We start from the raw sequence: 18459 nt of genomic DNA, 5'->3' as shown, positions 1-18459 counted from the left end.
CTATCAGCCCACTGCTTCCATTATAGAAAGTCAGCTGACCATTCATGAGTTAGTGTGATCACTGGAGCTATTCGTCACCTTTGTTTTAGTTAAACACTTTTAGTAGCACTGTTGTAGAGCATATAAAATAGTGACAGCTTTAATTCTTTAGAGTTAATAAGTTTAATAAACTAACCAACATAAAATATGAATTTGTAAGACACAAGAATAGTTCACTACTTTATGAATAAACAGTGGGTATGACATTAAAAACTACCTACAAAACTTATTGTCACCTCTGTCAAACCCAGTCACGTATTTTCTGCTGAAAATAAAAATTTAATAAGTGGAATGTTCCAGGATGTAAAAAGAAAGGAAAAATAAAGGATTTTCCTGATTTTTTTCTAATTGTTTATTTTGTAATTTTTTCATTTTAATTAAAAAAATAGAATGTTACTTATTTTAGTAGGTTTGATGGGCAGTTGTAACAACAGATAATTATTCATATGGGAATGAAAATTTAGGTGAATATCAATTTTTTGGTGGGTTGGTTTGGTTTTTCAGAGACATGGTTTCTTTGTAGGCTAGGCTGTCCTCTGATTCAGATCTACCTGCCTCTACCTCCTGAGTGCTGGGACTAAAGAGGTACACCCCCTCTGCCCAGTCAAGATAGTTATGGGGTAGGTTGTAAAGATTTAGTTGTTGATTATTAGTTAACATTGCTATAAATATTATCAGGATAATTTCACAAACATCTGCAAATGTTTGTATGCTTCAGAGACCACTTTCTTGGGAATGTGTTGTTTGTGCTATCTTTAAAATTCACCATGCTTTAGTTGGGACTTAGGAGAAGGCCAGTGATGGATTACTGCCGGAAAATTTTACAACTTAACTTTCATGTATTGCTTGTTCTGGGTCATTTATCTTATGTTTCCAGTTAGGATTAAGTGCTGATGCTGAGCCTACCAAGTCGTAGAAAGTATTGTCAGACTTAGCTGAAAAATACAGCCACTGATTATTTTTAAATGCCTGAAGTGTCATTCATAAAAATTATTTTATCTATACTTTAAGACCATACACCCCATGTGTTACAAATGAATAAAATAGAAGAAAGTAGGAGAAAGAAATGCAACAGTGTCTAATTCTCTTGTACATTTTATAAAACTTAGAATGTGCTTGATAGTGGCTTCTGAGGTTTGGTTTTGTAACAGAGTAACAAGGAGAAGAGGGTAGAACAGGTGGAGTCTTACACACTAAAATGTGCATTTCTGTTTCTCAAGGAAAAGTCCCACCTCACAACCCAAGGCATCAGTTCTGGATGAAATAGTGTCGACTGGAAGCCGAGCCTCCACACTTACAGCAGACCACAATGAATGTATGTATCATTTAGTGTTTTGAATTGGTACTTAAAGACTATTACTACATTTTTCTTTTCTCGATTCTTTTCTGGCCAGCTTTTATGGAGTAAAGGCATTCGAACGATATCAGCTATCAAGAGACCAAGAAAAGGAATTTCAGTGAATTTTGTGGACATTGATTTTTTTTTTTTTCAACATGAAAGAATAGCAAAATAAATTACCAGTTCATCACAGTTTATTCAGGAAAAATTACTAAAAGCCAGGCTATTCATTTTAGTCTCTGGTGTTACCAATTTACGTTTTCCTCTTCCTGGAGTGTGTTATTGTTTTGGAATAGGGAGATACTAAGGTAACTACAGAACGTGCAGATCTAACTGAGACTGCTTTTGTTTTGTAACCTCTGGTCTGTATTTAATAATTGTAAGACTGAGGTATTCCTGGGTATGTTTAGAGTAGTACATTTAATTAAAATTTTTTACTCAAAAAAAGGCATTTAAAATATTTAAGACTTTTTTTTCCCCATAGCAGTAATAAAGGACAGGACATTATTCTTTTCCTTAATATTGTATCCTGTCATTGAATAAGGATGTTCTGTGTGTTTTAAGTAGTTTTTGGTAAACATTTGATCACAATATTTTTGTCCGTTATTATTCTATATTTTTTTTCCCTTGGTGGGTGTCAGATTTCTCTTAGTTAGATGTAGCTTACAAGTCATAGCACATCCATACTTCTAATATTATATTGTTTTTTCCAGTAAAGGTTGATGTACTTCATTTATTGAGGGGGAGATGGGTTATGGTGTCAAACATAGGTATAAATTATCTCTCATTCTACTGATACTTACATTCTAGGAATATGAACTGCATTAAAAAGTATAGGGGTATTTAGGCTAAAACATAGACCTCTTTTTCCCCCTTGAGATTATTGTGTTTGTGTCATTTATAAATGCCGAGCCTCATAGTGACATAAAACTTAGACAAAAAGAAAAGTCAAAGGGATGTCCTTTTTAAGTGGACCCTAAAATTAAGAAGTGTCCGAGAAGACACATCTGAAGGCTGAGTGCCCTTAGAGTAGTTATCATCATGGTAAACTTTGACAATAATGGGAAGAATTGTATTCCAATTCAGAAAAGCCAATGTGGTTCAAGTGTGAAGTTTATCTTCCATGTTGCCTTTGTGGGAAGCGTGCACATATTGTTTCAACTGATACTAAACAGTTGGAACTGTCCAGAGGAAGAGAGCCACAGAAAGACCCACCTCCTGGAGACGGTACAAACTTTCTGACAGCTTATTAAGAAAATACTCTCAGCTCTAGGTAATCTGTTGCTTTCTGAATTATATGAATGAAGTTTTTTTGTTTTAGAGTGTAAGAAGTTATTCTGTTTTATTTTGTGTTGTTTTGTTTTGGGTTTTTCCAGCTGTGGCCAACACGGTTGAAGATGGTGAAAGGTCTGGGCCCACCACCTCTCAGTGCCCTGTTACCTCTGAATGGAGCCTTGACCAGAAACTAACATTAACCTTAAAAGAAGATCATGAGCTAGGAGCTGGTGCACTAACAGAGAGTGTTGGCTTCCCAGAAGACAAGCCTCAGATTTCTGCCAGGCCTCCTGAGGCTCAAGAAGTTCATGTAAAAATAATAATTTTTCAATGCTTTATAAGTTTTAGTAGTTGGGCTTTAAAGATGATTATTTAAGCTTTGACAACATAAAGATCTCAAATAAGTATATAAATGTTTTGTGGAATATAAATAACACAAACTTTTAAGAGATTGATTTTTTTGAAAACCAAAAGATATTAAGCCACAACCTAGCAGGGTTTTTTTTTTTTTTGTTTTTTTTTTTTTTGCTCATTTGCTTTACATAGAAAGTTGTTTTTTGTTTTGTTATCAGTAAACGGAGTAACTACTTGAGACATTTAAACTTCATATATGTTAAGTGATTATAGTGAAACAGGATCTCCCTCCATATCTGTGGGAGAAAGACACTGGAGAAAAGGTTTCTTTTAGTACTTGATAGGACCTTCTGTTTTCCTAAGAATCTTGTCAAATCCCTTTAATTATTAAGGGAACTTTTGAGTAAATGAATATAAGGTTAAAAGCCAATTCTTCTAATCATCCTAATTTGAGTTTATTTATTTATAACTTCCTCCACATTCATCTTTATAAGTATTCTCTCCCTGAAATAAATGGCATTAAGTTTCCTATTTCTTCGGTTTGGAGGCTAATGAAACTGGGAGAGTGTAACGGGACTCCTCATCTCTAGGTTGTGTCTGGTCTGTCAGCTCACTATTTGGGGAGTGGGAAAATGTCTTTGTCTAGGTGGGTGATAATGTCTACCTTCTTGGTCAGGAGATCTCTCTGTTACTTTCTACCTCCTCCTTTTTCTCCCCTTCCCTTACCAAAAGGTAAATGCAAGGACCATTCCTTCTTCCACCAAACCCTTGCAAGAGAGGTACTGAACTTGAAAGCCTTAGGAATTTCATGGTTTATGCAGCCCCAGCAAAGGGAAGAAGATTGAGTCTAGCCCAAGGGAGCTTATGTAGGTGAATTGTTCTTCAACCTTATGGGGATCATGCTGTTTAGAAAAGTATGCATAGTTAGGTAATTTGGGGATTATTGTTTGGGATTATTGCCTTTTATTAAGTTTTTTGTTGGATAAAAGAATAAGTTTTTAATTTTAGAATTGTTAGCATGTTTTCAAGATTTTGTTAATACTGTCTTTTTAGCTAAGCAAATATGGTATTTGTAGTTTAATTCCAAACATAATCTCAGTATCTTTTTTTTTTTTCTATGTAGTTATTTTGATTGAGGTTTCATTTCTTAAATGGATATTTCATGAAGTAAACCCATTAGCATATTCCATAAGTCAAGTGTAGTTTTTATTTTTAAAAGGATACACGAAAAATGAGGTGGTCATTAAAATCCTGTATGCTTTAGGTCAAAATGTATTTTTGTAATTTATTAACTAGTTTCGTACCTTTAATTCATTTTAGTTAATTGAACCTGAAAGACTTGAAGTTCAAAATTCAGAAGAGGAGGCGAAGAATCTTTCATTTAATGAGTTGTACTCCTCGGGAGCACATAGACTTCAGTATAATGTTGACACCATTGAGCAGCAGTTTTGTGACTTGCCTGACGATAAGGACCCTGCTGAGTGTGACATTGCTGAAGTAGATGGGGAACTCTTTGTAACTCAGAGCAACTTTACCTTGATATTGGAAGGTGAAGAAGGAGAAGTTGAGGCAAGTGATTCTGCAGCCCCTAGTGTGTTACCGAGAGCAGCTAACATAGCAGCCAAGGAAAAATCTGTGTCTGGAATGGAATCCAATAATCAAGAACATGTCACAGATTTGCCATCTGCTGTAACTGGTAACAAAGAACCCCACAAGGTAGAGACCTTACCGTATGTGCCTGAACCAATTAAAGTGGCAATTGCAGAAAATTTGTTGGGTGTAATTAAAGACACACGAAGTAAAGAAGCAACCTCAGCAGATCAGGTTGTTCATGAAAACAAAGCATTAGTAAGCCCAAAGGTTACACATTCTTCAAGGTTAACAAAATCTACACAGAAGACCGTTCGGAAAACAAGTGCAGAGACTGTAAATACCAGCCAGGGTGGTGACACGGTTTCTACTAGAACTCGCACAAGAAGGCAGCATGCCCTAAACCTGAACGTCACAACAGAACAGGAGTCCTCGGCAATTGCTACTCCTAAGAAGAAAACTAGAAAAATAAAAGAACTTCCTGGGTCTTCTGAAAGTACCTGTTCTGAAATAAAAGAAACACTTGAGAACCAGCAGGCACTTCAGAGTCCTCCCCCTCCTAGGAGAGGAAGGAAGCAAAAGGAAGAAGTTAGCCAGGCAAGCACTGATGCTGTGGAGCAGGAGCCTCGGAAGACGCCTGAAAGACTGAGGCTGCAGCCACCAGAGCCAGCCACTGAACAGAAGTCATCTGTTAGAAAAGGGGCTCCCAGAAGACTAAAGAAATCTGTAGAAAATGGGCAAAGTGCAGAAATTGTAAATGATCTAAAAGTTAGTAAAGCAGCAAGTCATGGTGGGACTGTCAAAAAGCTGAGGAATAATAATTTAGAAAATTCTCAAAATATGGAATATAAAGAAGATGAGAAACCCAGTGACCAGCAATTGCCTCTAAAACGAAAAAGGATGAGGGAGAGTGAGGTTAGTGTGTTGAGTATTACAGAGGAGCCTAAGCTTGACCCATCTCAGTTGCCTCTTCAAACAGGATTTGATGTGCCCGCCACACCTAGGAAACGTGGCAGACCGAGGAAAGTAGTTCCATTAGAAGCTGTTGGTTCCACAGCCACTGAGGAGCAGACAGCTTCCCAGAAGAAAGAAGTTCCCAGTGTCCGAAGATCTACACGGAACACCCCAGCTAAAAATGTGAGTGTTTTACAAAAGTCCATTTTAGTGCCAAATGAGGAAGCTGCTGTTATGATGACTTCTAAGAAAAAACTTACAAAGAAGTCTGCAGATGAAAGCCTGAAAGGTCCATTACCAGCAGAATCAGACTGTGCAGATGCAACAACCTACAAAGAGCCTGCTGACCGAGAAGGAAGATTGCTTGCCATGGCTGCTTTGACCAAATCTTCCCGGAGCACAAGGACTAGGTCTAGAAAGACCATGTTGTTGACAGACTTTTCAGAGCCCAAAACTGAGCCTTTGTTTTCTCCTCCTTCAGTGAAGGTCCCAAAGAAAACAAAAGGTATTAAATTTTATTCATTTTTATCTTATTTAGAATGCACAGCCTAAAATTGGGTTGTTTAAAAAACACTGTTTGAGTTCATTTTTTTATTTGAAGCCCTAAATACTTTTCCTGAAAGAAAAAAAAAAAATTGTAGTTAAAAGACAACACACCGACTCCCAAAAAAACAAACTCAGATAAAATTGATCTAAAGGTTTGTTTCCTAATTGATTTTCAGATTCAAGATTATCTAGAAATTTTTTATGGCTCTTTGTATCCCACAGTCCATTCGATACAGGGTTTATTGTCCTATTTCTTGTACTGTCTTTATATCTAAGCAACTTAATTTTATTTCCCTTCACTTACAACTTTTTTTATTGTGTGTGCGGTATTCTGCCTGCATGTATATCTGCAGGCCAGAAGAGGGCACCAGATCTCATTATAGATGGTTGTGAACCACCATGTGGTTGTTGGGAATTGGACTCAGAACCTCTGGAAGAGCAGCCAGTGCTCTTAACCTCTGAGCCATCCCTCCAGTCCCCATTTTTTGTCATCTTAACATAATTTTCTGTATAGCTGTTATGTTAAAACAATATACATCTTTTATAGAAAATTAGATAATAAATATATGTACATGGATACTCTTGCCATCATAAATATTTTTTTGCTTAAAGAATAAACAGAATAAGCCAAGCATGGTGTGTACCTGTAGTCCCAGTGCTGAGGAGGCTGAGGTGGCAAGACCCAGATTAAAAACACACATTGCAGTTTATGAACATACTTTTTTCATGATCATTCTCAGATACTCATGGAGGGGCTGTGTATACTTTTGAGCAATTTCACTAGCCTGTTTGGAAGCCAAATATCTTACAGTGAACCTGGAACTTGGCAATTAGCTAAACTGGCTGGTCAACAGACCTCAAGATCCTGCTCTTTTTGCCTCTCAGCGCTGGGAGTATAGACACTTATTTGCTAGCATTTTACGTGAATGCTGGGGATCTGAGCCCAGGTCCTCATGCTTGCACAGCATTTTATGGTATTGTAGTGTGGGGTTTGTCCACAGGTGCCTGAACATGCTCCTGTGGAACATTCTCATGTTTTGAGGGTTTCTGTGTTAGACTAAGCACATTTTATTTTAGGTAGCTGGAGGTATTGGAATTAAGATATTTTGAGAATCAGAATTTTTTTGGAAGTTGGCCACAATGGAATCATTTGAGCACAAAAAGGAGTTACTGCTACAAACCAGAGCTACCTTTTCCCTTTCTTCCCAGAGAGCTGTTTCTAGCACAGTACTGGATTTGTCTCATAATTTTAACTTTTTAGTTGTAAGTAAGTACTGGGTTGTCAAAATGTTTCCAGAAACTTGCAGAGATAGATCATAGATTTTTGTGTATGCCTTGAAAGGCATATAGAAAAAACAGTGAATCGGCCAAGCATTTTTGAACATGACATTAAATTCTTAAATTTCTTTTTGGCTTTTTAAGATAGGATTTCTCTGTGTAGCCTTGCCTGCCCTAGCACTACCTCTGTAGACCAGGCTGGCCTCAAATTCACAGAGACCCAACTGTCTCCACCTCCCAAGTACTGGGAGTAAAGGCTACCACCTAGCTAAATTTCTCTTCTTAGTCCCTAGAAGTTAATGAGGGTGCTTACATGGAGACTGTGAGGTGCTCTGAGAAAGCCAGTGTTGTTGCTGCTCCAGATAACCTAGAAAGAGTTGATGTGTTTCTAACAGTAGGAGGTGCCTTGCTATCAGTGGCCAGAAGTGTAGTTTCTACCTCTTACAAGCTGATAGTGAAGTTGCCCAATGTTGCTTATGCTCTATCTCTTGTTCAGAACCATGGCTTTTGTGGGCTGGGAAGATGGCTCAGTCGGTAAAGCACTTGACCCTCAAACTTGAAGAACTGAGTTTAGATCCCCACAGTCTGTGAAAGGCTGGCATGGTACACAAGACTACTCACCCAAAACAAACCCCAACCAAACATCCCATACTATGACTCTTGTACATTCTTGTGCGGATGCATGTGTGCATTTATGGAGGTCAGAGGCCTCGGGTGCTTGTCCCCAGGTGTCTTCCACCTTCTGTTGACACAGGTCATTCACTGGAACTTTATCACAACTCTGCCAGCCAAAGTTGGTCCATGAGCACCCTGTCCCCCACCTCTCACCATTGCAGTGGTGGGTATTTGGCCTTGTTATGTTTGAGATAGGGTCAGGCCAACTAGGTCCCAAATTTGTCATTTTCTTGCCCCTGCCTCCTGCTGGAACCATAGGTTTGGCCCTTTATGCCAGCAAAAGTCATAAAGCAGGATATGACATCTGGCATGGTCAGCCAGTCTGTGTGTGTCTGTCTCTGTGTGTTTAAAGATTTGTGTATTTATTACATATATAATTTGTTATGTATACATGTCTGCCTGCAGGCCAGAAGGAGGCACCAGGTCTCGTTACAGATGGTTATGATACATCAGCTCAAGTCCCCGCACCATGTGGATGCTGGGAATTGAACTCAGAACCTCTGGAAGAGCAGACAATGCTCTTTACCTCTGAGCCATCTCTCCAGCCCCACAAACAACTTTTTATAAAGCACTTACTGTATGCATCAGATTGTGGTGGTCCTCCATTGTCATGTGTGTCCTGCTTTTTTATTAGCTGAGGCACAGCTAGGAAGTCCCTGGCCCACAGCATTGTGTGCTCACGCAGTCACAACACTGTTAGGACACTGTTTAAAAGGTTCAGAGTAGGAGTCTACTACATGGTACATATTTTTAATTGTATGTTTTGAGTCCGTTTCTTCTAAAATGTCCTTATGAGCATGTGGTTAGTTATATATGGGTTTCACTTCACATTTTCATATATGTACATAATGTATTTTGATCGTATTTAGCCCACGTCCGTAACCCTTTCATCCCCTTCCTCCTCTTAGCTAGTTCCCGTTTTTTTTCTTTTTATTTTGGATGATTCAGTTAGGGAGTAGTTAAACTAATCTGCCGCTGTGTTATAGCCTCCTGCTATTTTCCAGCTTAACTTTTTGCTTTTACGGCAGGAACTAGCCTGCATAGCTCATAAGGTAGCTAGGAAGAGGTTTTAAAGTTGGAGTCCCTCTTTGCAAATGAAATTGCTCTTGCAAGTAACAGTCACTGTGTAATGGAGACCTTATCTAGAAATGGAGACTCACACTGTCATGGGATTCGTGCTTTTCTGAGAAGAACTGAGGATCAAACTAATGAGTAATAGTTTTGTATTGTCTGGAGTCCCATTGTTAGGTTGTGGTATCATTTAGTTTGAAGCCTAAAATATTCATGAACATTTGGTTTACTTAGATAATAATGGGATTTTTTTTTTCCTTTTTTTTTTTTTTTTTTTTTTTCTGTTTCTGTCTCCTGACACAGGCAATAAATTTATATGCTGTTTTCTTTGTTGGAGATGTTTTTATCTTTTTAATGTGCATCCTTTGTTCCAAGATTTTTGCTGGTGTATATATGATTTGTGTTTATGTTGTTGTTGTTGTTGTTTAAACCATACATAGTTACAGGTGAATGTCTTGTTTCCCACTGTCCTTAGCTGAGAAAATGGAGGCCACTGCCCAGCTGAAAGACTTGGTATCAGATTTATCATCTCAGTTTGTTGTTTCCCCTCCTGCATTGAGAACCAGGCAGAAAAGTGCGTCCAGCACTTCCAAGATTCTACATGAGCTGGTAAAGAATGCATGAATGTATAAATCCTCTGTGTTTGTTGATATTCTTTGAAATAGACTACTCACCCGGAATGCCTGGAAGTCATGATCTTACCTCACAGGCTCCTGAGTGCTGAGCTTACAAGGATTTTTAAGTGAATTTCTCCTAAATAAATTTGTTGAAAATAAGCTTATTTAAAGATAACATGTGGGCCAGAGAAATAGCTCAGCAATTAACTGCAGTGGCTTTTCTTAAAGAGGACTCAGGTTTAATTCTCAGCTTACAACCTGTAGCTCTAGTTCTAGGGTATCCAAAGCTCTCTGGCCTCATGGGCTATCAGACATGCGTGTGGTACACATGCAGGCAAAGTACTCGTACACATAAAATTAATATACATTTTTAAGAATGGTAATTTGCATCTATATTAAAAACCCAAAAATTCAAATCTGTGGAATGTTTCTGATGGTGTGTTGCTTATAATAGCAGCAATTTTCCACTTACCTGTTAGGATCAAGGTTTTAAAATTAAAGTGGTTGCCAGGCCTGATGACATTTACCCTTAACTCCAGGGCTCAAGGTAGACATAGGAGGATCTCTTGCTCAGCACCAGCCTGCTCTATGTACTGAGTCCTAGGCCAGCCAGGGATGCATAGTGAGACCCTTCTCAAAAAATAATAATAACTAAAGTGGCCATTAAAATTATCTAGGTGTTAGCTGGGTGGCACGCACCTTTAGTCCTAGCTCACAAGAGGCAGAGGCAGGCAGATCTCGTGAGTTTGAGGACAGCCAGGGCTATATAGAAGACAAATAAATTAGAAACCCTGTCTTGAAAATCAAAAACAATAAAAGTTTTAATTGCTTAAACAATGTTTTTAATATTAGTTACAGTTTATTAACTTTGTATCCCAGCTGTAGCTCGCTCCTTCATTCCCTCCTTCCCTTGCTTAAACAATTTATATTTAAAATTTTTTAACCCATAGGAGAGTGACCCTAAACCATTAGAAATCATGGAACAAAAACCAAAAAGAAGTAGACCTGTGAAGACAAAAGCAAGCAGGTAAGCAGCATTCCTTCTCTGTGGCCTCTCCCTCCTTCCATTCTTTAGAGCTAAGGTACTAGAAAATACAGGCCTGCCATTGGCTTCTTGACATCGGCAGAGTCCAGGGCTTGAAGACAGCAAACGCCACAGAGTGGAGACATTTGTTTGCTGTCCAGTGGGTGTGGTTGGGAGAGAAGATAGTTTGCCTTTTCATTAATAAAGAACTGTATGTATTGCTGAACTCTGTTACTGCATCTGTGGTAAAATGAGTCCATTTGAGATACTTTTGATTTACAATATTCTGTTCATGCTGTACTTAGGCGTGGTTAAAGTTAATAAACAGGTGACGCAGTTGACTTCATGACACTGCTCACGTGTAAATTGTCTTTGTATGTGTTTATGATACACAGACTCATCAATAGCTGTTTTGTAAGTTCCATGGGCTTACTGGCTCTTGTCCCATAAACTGGCATAGGTACTTGGGCTGTCGTTATAATAGCAATTATGTGTAACTGCGGCTAAGTATCTATATCAGCATCCGTGGGGATGGGTTGGGGGGTTGAAGCCTTAACCCCTACCCACACCTGTGCTCTTCTGCAGAGTGAAGCACTGGACGTGATGGTGCTCTGTGCCGATTCTGACTTGAGTGTGTCTTTCTTTCAGAAAAACAGGAAAAGGAAGTTCTTGGTCACCTCCCCCTGTAGAAATTAAGCTGATTTCGCCCTTGGCAAGCCCAGTTGATGAAATAAAGATCAGCAAGCCAAGAAAGACTACAGAAGCAGCAGGAAAAACTCTTGGAAGGGGCAAAAAGAAGCTGTCTTCCTTTCCAAAGCAAATTTTACGCAGGAAAATGCTATAATTTTTAACCCAAGATTTTAACATGCACCTATTTGTAAAGTCATCAGTATTTGTGTGGATTATTAAAAGTCATCCAATTTGGAAGGAAATAATTTATATAAATTGTACAATTTTGTAAACAAGTAAATAAGTAAATAACTCCATATGGAGTGCGGTTCTTCTAGTCCAGGCGTTTTATAATACTTCATACGTTTATATAATGTGTAAATATGGCTTAGCATTGGGATGTTAAATAAACTACTGTAAAGTACACACGGTGTGTCTGTTAGATTTTTGAGAGGGGGATTTCTGTTTTAGTTGTGTTTTATATGCTACTAGACATTTGTCCGTTTTCTTTCTCTAGAGTTAAGATACTAGATACCAGTCTTAAAATGAGGGTGATTGACTATTGATTATTTTTTAATGTTGCTGTTTTATAATTCATGCACTTTGATCCTGTTACTCAGATTTCTAATCATTACATTGTACTCCTTGGGCTTTGCTTGATACTGTGTTAAATTTGAACTGTGGGCATGTGATTTTGCCTTTTTGTAGTTTTACAAATTTGTGTAATCTACCTCAAATGAGTAATTTTCCAGTAATGCATTGGTTACCTATGCTGGCATTTCTTGTTCAGTAACTTAAGGACTATCTTGTCTCTCAATTCAGAGACTAATTATCCAGGTTAGATTGACCGGTTTCACTGCTTCTTAGCAACTTCATGGAAGGGTTTGAGAAAGAAATGTAGAGCAGTACACCCGGTGTGTGTCCATGTCGAGAAGAGGAGGCTGGATAAGCTGTGGACTGTCTGTGCCGGGAAAGAGCTTGTTGCTGGATCTCAGAAGCCTCTTAGCATTCGGGTTTTTTAACTGGCAGTTACTGCAGGGCCTCAGGCACAGGTTATCCAGAATGGAAGAATGTGAGTGGATGTGGAAAAGGAGAAACAACATCCTTTTCTGCAGTATGAGTGTGCACTTGATGGAAGCTATGAAATTCATCAATAAATAAGTTATCAAATAATTGATGACATGTAATTGATAGTGTGTAATGAACAGGCCCTTAATAATTGATAGCTAGAAACAGACCTCCTTGTCAGCTAAGCATTGGGTGTTTTCGTGTGAAGTGTAGCGGTGTGCTTTGTATGTTGTTTTTCTACCAAATAGCACCATGGATAATGAGGAAACGGGGGACATGCGCGTGCCAAGCACGGACAGTGTGAGAGTGGCGGTGCGGGTGCGGCCTTTCAGCCAGGTCAGTCCATGTTCATTGCCTTGTTGACGGTTACTGCCTGAGTTTATTAATTTTTAATAATAGTTACTGAATTTGTATTGAAGCTGCTTGTCATTTATGAAATATCAAATTTATTTAAATGAATTTGTCAAATGAATAACAGATCTAAGCATAATTTAGGAAATAATTTCATTCCTTGGTACAAGTAGCACAATAAAAAACTGACAAGAGAAATACTGTCAAGTTAATAATTATTTAAACCAGTGCAGTTTGGTTCATAAAAGTGTGTGGTACCTGTTAATGCCTGTGGGGTGGGACAGAGTTGTAACTCCGTTGATGGAGTGCTTGAGCCGTGCATGAGTGCCTAGGGCGGCTCTAGAGTGCTTGGTAAGCCAGGGCACGGTGACGTGTGGCATCCCAGCAACCAAGCTCTGTTTATCTTAAAGATCTTGCCGTGTGGGGACACGTGTCAGAGATCCCAACGTAGAACGCTGAGGTAGGAGAGTCAGGTTCAAGACCATACGAAGTCACACAGGCCATGCCAGGCTGCACTTACATGTTAGTTTTAGGGAAACGCTGCTACTCTGAGATCTCCTGTGCACAAAGCCGACTCTTCCCATGGGCTCTCCCACCCTACTTGAACATATGTGTACACACCACACGGGTCAAAAGAATGCAAAGAACCGGACCCAACCCCCTCCCCGAACTGTGAGGAACCAGAGAGGGCTTCGCTGTGCCCAGTGTGGCCACTGGAACCTGCCAACCACCCTTTCCACTGTGGTAGGCTTGTCTTTGCCCACTGTGACCAGTTAAGTTGTGTTACTGTATGACTGCCAGAAAATGCTAATTCTAAAGAGAATGTCCGTGGGTGGAGAGATGGCTCTGGCTGCTCTTAGAGGGGAACCAGGTTCAGTTCCCAGCACAATTGTCTATAGCCCCCATCTGATATCCTCTTCTAACCTCCACAGGCGCCAGGCATATACATACTACATACAAGCCAATTATACATCTCCCACAAATAAAAGTCTTAAGCATTTTTTCAGTAAGGTAAGTATCCAGTTTTCAATTTTTTTCCAGATCTAGGACCAAAGCCTAGAGGCATTTTCTCTTCTGTTCTTGCCCAACAGCCTCTCATGCATCTGCAAATGGCAGCCAACTTCGCTGACATCCCTAGTAGGAGGTACCTGGTCACAGTGTACCTTCTTGAGTGCTTCCTCTAGAGACCATCCCAGGCTCATGTGGCTCATACTGTGGCCGTAGGCATCAGACTAGAGGAAGGAATTCTGCAAACCCTGTACATCTTTGCCATACCAGAGTTGAGAAGTTGGTACTTTATACACCATGCACACACACCATGTCAAGAATCGAAAGGGGTCAACTGTAGGAATGTCTCATATCTAGGATCCTGAATCTTGTTGATGCTACCAGCTCAAACCCTCATGGGCAGAAGGATGTGTCCTCTAGAAAATTATACAGGTTCACGTAGAATCACTCTGGTAGAGCAGGTTCCCAACCACTCTGCTTTGTGAGAGTCAGCTGCGTAGCTATTCCTGGGCAAGATCTCAAATGTTCAGTTCTGTGGATCCAATTATAGGGATGTTCAGAAAATGATTACCACCTACGGTCAGTGTGGCATGCAAAGACACATGTGGCACCTGTACACAGTCAGAACGGGAGGGAATGAGCAGGTCAGAATCCCAACCTGTATTTCACAGCCTTTCCAATCTCATCTGATTGGCCTGGCAGCTTATGTTGCCTGTATTTACTGTGTCCCTCCCAGTGATGTAAGTAGATGCTTTGAAAATGAAATGTCCTTCACAGCCTTGTATGTTAGTGTTCACTTCTGGGACTTCTGGACTCACTATCATGAAACCTGGCTTACAGTAACATCAGTACTTCCTATATGCTAAGCTGTGAACAGACTCCTGCCACAAGTGCCCAGCCATTCCTACTATCACACAGTGGCCTGAAACAAGCCAAACAAATCCTCCCCTACAGTGTGTGTTGGGGGAGGGGGTCCCAGTGCTCCCTCATCAGTACTGCCTTTCCAAGGTCTGCAAGGTCTTTCCTAATAGAATGTCTAACACCCTTGCCCAGTTCTCAGGGAGCAGGGACAGTAGTATATAATAGAATGGAGGGGCTCTCCTAATTCCAGGCACAGCAACACGTGTCTGACTTTGATGGTCTTACCCCCATTTCTACCAGGTACTTGGCATGGCCCTAGAAAGCATCCTCAGTTGCCGTGGGCCCATGCACCTTCAGCGCCAGGATCCACAACAGCCGTGGGCTCCTTGTCTTCACAGGCCCAGTGAGTGCCTTGGGAGGACTGTGTCGCCCATCCTCTAAAGCTCATTCTCAGACAAAATCTTGGCTCCACCTCTTAAAACATTCCTATTTGGGATTCCATTGGGGACCCATTTCTACGCCCCACAAAGACCCCACCACCACCACCCTCTGTGGGCCAGCAGAGGGGAAAGTGAGAACTGTGGTATGAGCCTACTTTCCTTCTGCTAGGCTACCAACATGATGTTGGGTTATCTTTTTTCCTGAAGTTCAGGAATGGAGCAAATCACACTATACCATTCCAGCTTTCTAGCCCAGGAGCCACTCATCCACCCTCTCCTTTTTCCTCTCATTTTTGTCTATCCCTCTTGTCAGGTTTTATGACAACGCATGTGCAGTTTCTTCCAGGCCAGGAATAGCCTTGTCTACGTCGTAAACTGGGCTTAGTTACTTTGATCTTACCATGACAAAGACGACTTTATAAAAGGAAGCGCCTAATTTGGGGACTCACAATTCCAGGAGTTTAGACTCCATGACCATCATGGCAGAGATGGCAGCAGGCAGGCACACAGACATGACACTGGAGCAGTACCTGAGCACACATGATGGACAACCACCACAGGCAGAGAGAGAAGGCCACCGGGGTGATGGGCTGTGGAAACCTCAAAGCCCACCCCAAGTGAGACACCACCTAATCCCAAGCAGTTTAACCAACTGGGGACCAAGAGTCAAACGTGAGCCTACGGGGCCATCCCCGTTCAAAACCATCACATGAACAGGAGAATGGGCTGAGGGCTCTCCATTCTCAAGAGGTAGTTGGGAAGTTTGGTTTTCATTCTGTCTACTAAAAAAATGGCTGACTTAGGGGCTAGAGAGATAGCTCAGTGGTTAAGAGCACTGGCTGCTCTTCCAGAGGTCTTGAGTTCAATTCCTAGCCCCTACATGGCAGCTCACAACCACCTATAATGCCCCCTTCTGGTGTGCAGATGTACATGCGGACAGAGCACCCATATAAATAAAATAGCTAAGTGAATCCTTAAAGAAAAAGAAGAATGGAATTTGGGGGGGCTAGTGAGATGGCTCAGTGAGTAAAAATGTTTGTGCACATCCTGGTGAAATGTTTGATCCCTGGAACCTGTAATAAAAGGAGAGAAATGATTCCCAAAAGTTGTCCTTTGATCTCTACATGCACCATAGCAAGTATGTGCCCACATATGTACACACACACAATATATATATATATATATATATATATATATATATATATATATATATATATATATATAGTATGTATATATATTGAAACACTTGGACATGTGGCTTCTCCCATTCATGCACAGTTCCCATAGAATGCCTCAGACTTCCTCCACGCTTGCCCTGAGCTACCTACCCTGGCACACCCCTCTCATCTGGCCATGCCTCTCTCCTGGCCACAGAGATCAACTCTACAGTGGGCTGAGTTCCTTGGATCTGGCAGGCAGTCTGGATGCTCTTCCTCAGGCCAGATGAGGAATAATGTCACTCCTCTCTCACCTCCATTTTCTGTTTCCGAGGAAATGCCACTCCCGTGTCCCACGGCACCCTCAGCCATGCACGCAGGGGTCCCGGGAACGCCTGTTTGAAGGAGTTTGCTGTGTGTCTAGGACCCTGCTGCACTGGGGACCTAGCAGCCCTGCTCTCTGTCTCCGCTGGCACGTTCTTCACCTTTGTTAATAGTCACAGAAAAAGCCTGAGTCAGGGCTCAGCGGGGGTCTCAGGCTCAGTCCTCATTTCCTTCAACTCCAAGCTCTTCTCCCCACTCCCTTCCCGCTGTGGTGCCGTGTGCTGTGCACAAACCTGGACACTGGGATTCTTTCCTTGGTGACCAGCCTTGTTTTGTTTTGTTTTTAACAAAATCTCAATCATTCCATTTTACCAATAAAGACTCGGGAGCCAGAGGCTGGGGCGAAAGGCTGCTAGCTCAGAGAGGCAGAGAAAGCGCCCAGCTGACCTTGCTTCTCAGCCAATGCCCCAAAAGAAGGAATGCTTCGTCTCCACACTGTCTCAAAAAAAAAAAAAAAAAAAAAAAAAAAAAAAAAAAAACCTAAACTGAGTGTCCTCCCTTCTGCTTCCCTTTCGTCTCTATCCAGCCTCCTGACTTCCTCTTACTCTATATGTTGGTTCTTTCTTAATAATCTTGTGTTTACTTCCTGTTAGCTGGTTGCTTGCTCCGCCTCAACCTATGGTTGACTTTATTTAATCCTGTTTACAATATTGAAGCAGAAAGCTGTTAGATTAAAGATGTGTGCTAGGGCTGAGCCACACCACAATTAGAAACTTTTTTCCCCCAGTAAACAATACCTTCTCTGTGATCAAATATCCTGAAACAGCCTTCCGTTCCCCTAGCATTATACAGCTGTTAACTTTCTGGGGTTTTTTGTTTTGTTTTTGGAGGGTTTACCTGTGTAGCCCTGGCTGTCCTGGATAGGCTTTGTAGACCAGGCTGGCCTCGAGCTCCACCAGCCTCTGCCTCCCTGAGTGCTGTGATCACAGGCGTGCGCCACCGCGCCCGACTGCTCTGCTGGTTCTTTAGCTCCCGTAGCCATCTGGACGTTGATGACCATCCGGTCCACACCAACAACCCTATTACAGCGGCAAGGCACTGCCCACCCTTTTGGCGGTGGCATTTGGCAAACAGCTACTCAGAAACCAGCAGTGCCTGCAGTACATACGCGTACTCATTTGGAAGGTCTCAGCACCTACCATGCTACCGCACGGAATTACATATCCAACTTGGGTGGCCATTTACACAAGCCTTTATTCTCCTTTCCGGTTCCTCACTTTTCTAGCTGACTCACCAAATGCTCCAGAAAAATAAAATAAAATCCAGTCCCAATATATGAGAACCAGCCTCGAGGTGCCATGAGACAAAGAGAAGCAGTAGAGATCTGGGGTTGCAGAGAGAGCCCTGCCAGCAGAAGCTGGGCCTGAGCAGAGCCTGCCACTCTGGTCAGAGAAGACAGCTTAGGAATTGGTCTTTCTCACTGTCCCGTTACTATGATGACATACCATGACGAAGGTTAACTCAAAAGAAAGTATTTACTCGGAGGCTTCCTTGCAGCTTCAGAGGGTTGAATCTATGACCACCATGATAGGAAGCACGGCATCAGGCAAGCAGGCATGGCGCTGGGGCAGGAGCTCAGCGCTTACATATTAGCGGCAAGTTAGAGGCAGAGAAACAGAAACTGAGCCTGCAGTGGGTGTGGCCTTGTTGGAGGAGGTGTGCCACTGGGGGTGGGCTTTGAGGTATCAAACGGCTATGCCATACCCGGTGTGTGTGTGTGTGTGTGTGTGTGTGTGTGTGTGTGTGTGTGTGTGTGTGT

General features: G+C 41.3%; 2 protein-coding genes across 5 annotated transcripts in view; both read left to right on the top strand.

Annotated features, from left to right (window-relative positions):
- The window catches only part of Ahctf1 (AT-hook containing transcription factor 1), a 51773-nt gene extending 39916 nt beyond the window's left edge, over positions 1 to 11857 (top strand). For 3 of the 4 annotated variants that reach the window (XM_055608955.1, XM_055608947.1, XM_055608938.1), the window contains exons 31-36: positions 1260 to 1354; positions 2755 to 2963; positions 4328 to 6056; positions 9597 to 9730; positions 10689 to 10765; positions 11411 to 11857. In XM_055608955.1, coding sequence (XP_055464930.1) covers positions 1260 to 1354; positions 2755 to 2963; positions 4328 to 6056; positions 9597 to 9730; positions 10689 to 10765; positions 11411 to 11606 — 2440 coding nt within the window. In that variant the 3' untranslated portion in view covers positions 11607 to 11857. The remainder of the gene's footprint in view (positions 1 to 1259; positions 1355 to 2754; positions 2964 to 4327; positions 6057 to 9596; positions 9731 to 10688; positions 10766 to 11410) is intronic. The other variant, XM_055608931.1, reaches the window with a different exon arrangement.
- Positions 11858 to 11923: 66 nt separating this feature from the next.
- The window catches only part of LOC129678229 (kinesin-like protein KIF28), a 40457-nt gene continuing 33921 nt past the window's right edge, over positions 11924 to 18459 (top strand). The window contains exon 1 of the mRNA XM_055608966.1: positions 11924 to 12835. Within this exon, the coding sequence (XP_055464941.1) occupies positions 12752 to 12835 (84 nt within the window). The 5' untranslated portion in view covers positions 11924 to 12751. The remainder of the gene's footprint in view (positions 12836 to 18459) is intronic.

Source organism: Psammomys obesus, unplaced genomic scaffold, assembly GCF_907164565.1.
Source record: "Psammomys obesus unplaced genomic scaffold, mPsaObe1.curated_primary_1811, whole genome shotgun sequence".
Taxonomy (NCBI): domain Eukaryota; kingdom Metazoa; phylum Chordata; class Mammalia; order Rodentia; family Muridae; genus Psammomys; species Psammomys obesus.
This window is presented reverse-complemented; position numbering and strand designations above follow the sequence as displayed.